Source organism: Sciurus carolinensis, chromosome X (assembly GCF_902686445.1).
Source record: "Sciurus carolinensis chromosome X, mSciCar1.2, whole genome shotgun sequence".
Taxonomy (NCBI): Eukaryota; Metazoa; Chordata; class Mammalia; order Rodentia; family Sciuridae; genus Sciurus; species Sciurus carolinensis.
This window is the reverse complement of record NC_062232.1, coordinates 32,060,257-32,063,874: the sequence shown is the minus strand read 5'-3', so window position 1 is coordinate 32,063,874 and position 3,618 is coordinate 32,060,257. Positions and strand designations below refer to the sequence as shown.

General features: G+C 55.1%; 1 protein-coding gene across 1 annotated transcript; it reads right to left on the bottom strand.

Annotated features, from left to right (window-relative positions):
* Positions 1-529: 529 nt before the first annotated feature.
* Mid1ip1 (MID1 interacting protein 1) lies at positions 530-2,813 on the bottom strand. The gene is made up of 2 exons (XM_047536863.1): positions 2,552-2,813; positions 530-2,275 (listed from the first exon to the last, which is right to left on the bottom strand). The coding sequence occupies exon 2, from the start codon at positions 2,017-2,019 to the stop codon at positions 1,465-1,467; it is 555 nt and encodes a 184-aa protein (XP_047392819.1). The 5' UTR covers positions 2,020-2,275; positions 2,552-2,813; the 3' UTR covers positions 530-1,464.
* Positions 2,814-3,618: the final 805 nt, after the last annotated feature.

The window sequence follows — 3,618 nt, the reverse complement described above, 5'->3', positions numbered from 1 at the left end:
GGGAACTACTGAAAAAGGGCATTGCTTATGTTTTAATACATGTACATACCTCCTAATATCAATATAAGAGACTTGTAAATAAAGACCTGCTCAGGTGGACACACTAGTATTGGTTGGTGTTTCTTTGTAAATCTTCCATTGTCCACAAATTTCAGACTTAAAAATAACTTTTTATGCCTTAAACCACTTCATCTGGTGCTGAGAATCTTAAAAATTCAAAATGTTAATTAAGCACTCCAATAAGCTAGCCAAATTGGTTGAAAGATACATGTACCTTCCCAAACACTGAATATTTGACTTTTTGTTGAGATGTAGGATCCTACTTGGGTACTGAATTAGCAATAAAGCTTGGAAGTAAATCTTAGTCAGTTGCTACTCTCCAAACAAAACTAAATACTTGCAGAGATGAGTATCCACCACCTTGAAATACCAGAGAGAAAATAAAGTTTACTTTTGCTATACAAAAAATCAATTTATTTTTATTTAACGACTAAGCCACTCACTGGCAGATTAAAGAGCAACACACTTGTCCAGTTTAGTGAACACATTTGCTTTTTTATTTTTTAGAATATAGTCTACATCTGGATTAAAAAAAAAGTTTTAAATAAACTTAAAACATATAACAACTATGGAACCCTTCATCATTCTATGTACAATACAGATAGAATGTCAGTTGGTTCCATTTGGGATAAATCCACTTTCTCATGTTATTAATTTCACTGGCTGAGTGGCAAGCTTCATACGAGCTGGTGCACTACCAGTTTACACACACTGGGATGGGGGCGGGATAGCGTGAAAAGGATGGGGTGGGGTGCCACAGGACTACTGTACAGTGTAACAGAAAATCATTAATAAAGTAGTACCGGTTACCAACAGTGCTGTTTGTGCGCTTATCACAATGGAATCGCTGAAGTTTCAGAGCAAGGAGGGGATCTGAAATACTTAAGACAGGGCCCTGTTACAAAAAGAAATAGTGCAAACAGGAAAACTGATGCAATCCTAGCAACGCCAGGGCCTCCACCGGCTCAACAGCAGGGCGGGCGGGAGTTTGCGCGCCCCGCCTTCCCCGGCACCCAGCTCCGGCTTGCGTTCCCAAGTGTGGCAACCCAGCACCGCACCCTGGCATGGCCCCTTTTCAGGCCCTTCTCCTCCGGAAAGAACAGAAAAGAAACCCCAGGAAAGGCACAGGCTGAATGTGGGGCGTCAGCCCAGTTCCATTCCCACCAACGTAGAAGGCAGACCCCCTCCTGGGGGGTCCTTGAGCCCCTCTCCAGCCACCATTTTCCTCTCCGCTCCCCAAGGGGACCCTCATCTCCATACAGCCCCACCAACCCCCTGCACGTACACAGCCCAACTTTGCAGTCTGCCCTTCGCGCCCCACAACCAGGAAGAAAACAGCTTTTAAGGAAAGAGAGGGTGAGAGATGGGGACCGAGTGGGTGCAGGGTAGCCATGGCGCCCCGCCTCAGTGGCCCCAATTGCCGAAGCCGATCTCCTGCTTGTATCTATTGGTGAGGATGTTGGCTTTGCGGGTGAGTTTGGAGAGAACAGTGTGCAGACCGCGAAGGTGGTAGTGGAACTGCTGCTCCAGGTCTTCCTCACCGGCGTCCGCGCTCTCCAAGTGGCTCAGGTCCACCAGGATGTCCTTGGACTTCCAGGCGGTGCTCTCCTCACTCCCTGACGGCGAGGGCGGCGGCTGGTGCAGGACTCCCCATTCGATGTCGTTGCGGATGGACTTGAGCAGCACGTAGTGGCTGTACATGTCCCGGGAGGGCGCGAAAAAGCTGCCGTTGGCGCTGCCCGGGCTGGGGGTCGGGGTTGTGCGCTCCTCCAGGCAGCTGCCACTGCCGCCTACCTCCACGCCGACGTCGTTGTCTAGCCCCGGCTCCGCCAGGGGCACGTCGCGCAGCAGGCTGGGCACCATCACCGTCTGGTCCATGTTGTTCACGGCGCCGATGAAGCGGTTCATGGCGTTAAAGAGCGAGTGCTTCTGGTTATAGGTGTCGCAGATTTGCATCATGGTGGCCGCGCGGGAGTCGAAACGCAGGGGCACAGGAATGGTCGGCCCGGGCAAGGGGGTGGCCGCCTTCAAGCGCTCTCCGAGGCCCGCACAGGGGGACGAGCTATAGCCGGTGAGGCGGGATTCCCAGCTCCTCCTCCGCCCTCTCCAACTCTCGTTTCTCTCGCAGCCCGGCCCTGCTCGATGCGCGGCTTGTCCTCGCTTTGGCGTCCGGAAGCTCTCGATGGCGGTGGGTGGTCGATGGGTCGAGCCTTGCCTGATTGGGAGACAGGGACCAAAGAACAGGAAGATTATTCACCCGGTTAGCGCGCTCAGAGCCCCTGCCCGCGCGCTCCTCCCTCCCTGGCAACTGCTAGCCCGGGACGGCGCCAGGGTGGCTCCCCGCGACCAGATGGTCCCACCTCTTCGCTGGCTAGTTGAGGGTCACGGAGAGAAGGGATCTACCCCTCTTCCCTGCTTCTCTCTCCGAAAAATCCGACCTCAAGCGTCCATTCTATACGGGGGCAACAATGGGGCGAGGGCACCCACCCACCTTCTCTTGTGCCTCGAGATCCCCCTCTCCTTGGCAGCTCAGTGTTTTCGCTGCGGGCAGCTGCTGCCCAAGGGCGCTGCTTCGGTCAGTGGCCTGACTGTGACTGTAGGAGGCGGCGGCTGTGTCGGCCCCCTACCCATCCCAGGTGCTCAATTTATAGTCCAGGAAAGGTGTCGCCGGCGTCCAGTGCCACCCCTGGTGTCTCCTCCTCTTGCCTCCCCCAGGAGCGCCCAGATAAAAGGCCCCAGCTGGGATGACCGCGAGTAACACTGGCCCGGCTCTTTCTACAGTGGGGGCGGGGCGCGCCGGGCCGGCTCCGCCTCTCGCCTGATACCCCAGCTGAGGGAGGGCGCCAGGGCAGGGCAGGGCAAGGCAGGGCCGAGCGGGATGGAGCAGCCGCGCCTCGCCAGCACCAAGCCCAGGGCAAGCCGGCTGGGGGAGAGCCAGGTACAGCAGCGAAAGCTCTGGAGTCGCGACCGTCGGGAGGGCTGGCTGGTGGTCTGGTGCTGGGCGGGCCTGGCGCGCGCTCGCCGGGTGGGATGACGGGCATGCACGGGTCGGGGTTGCAAAGTGAGCCCCTCAACCCCGAATCTACAGTGACTGCAGCCTGGAAACTGATGCCTCCGTTTATTATTAGCCACCTGGGAACAGGGAACCGCAGCTGCCCCAACTCCAACCTGGGACTCTTATGTAAGAAGGGTGACTGGACATGCCGGGTGCACGTGGACTAGCGGTGCTCCCGCCATGGCCCTGGACTTGGTCAGCTGTTGTGGGAGGGGAGGTCAGAGGCATTTGCCTCCCTCCTGGCAGGGTCTTTCCCAATCTTTCCTTCAGCAACTGCTGCCAGGAATGAAGAGCAGCCTACTTTTTTCCGAGAGATCAGAACATGGCAATGGAGAGAAATGATGTTGGAAAGCCCATGGGGCCCATGTGACCTTTTGGTTGCCAAAAGCTAGAAGAGGGTCATAGTACTTAGGCCTGGTGTTGGGTGTCTCTCATCATTTAACAGAAATGTGGAGATATATCCAATAATTTTTTGAGAGCGTGTGTGTGACGTGTTTTCAAGA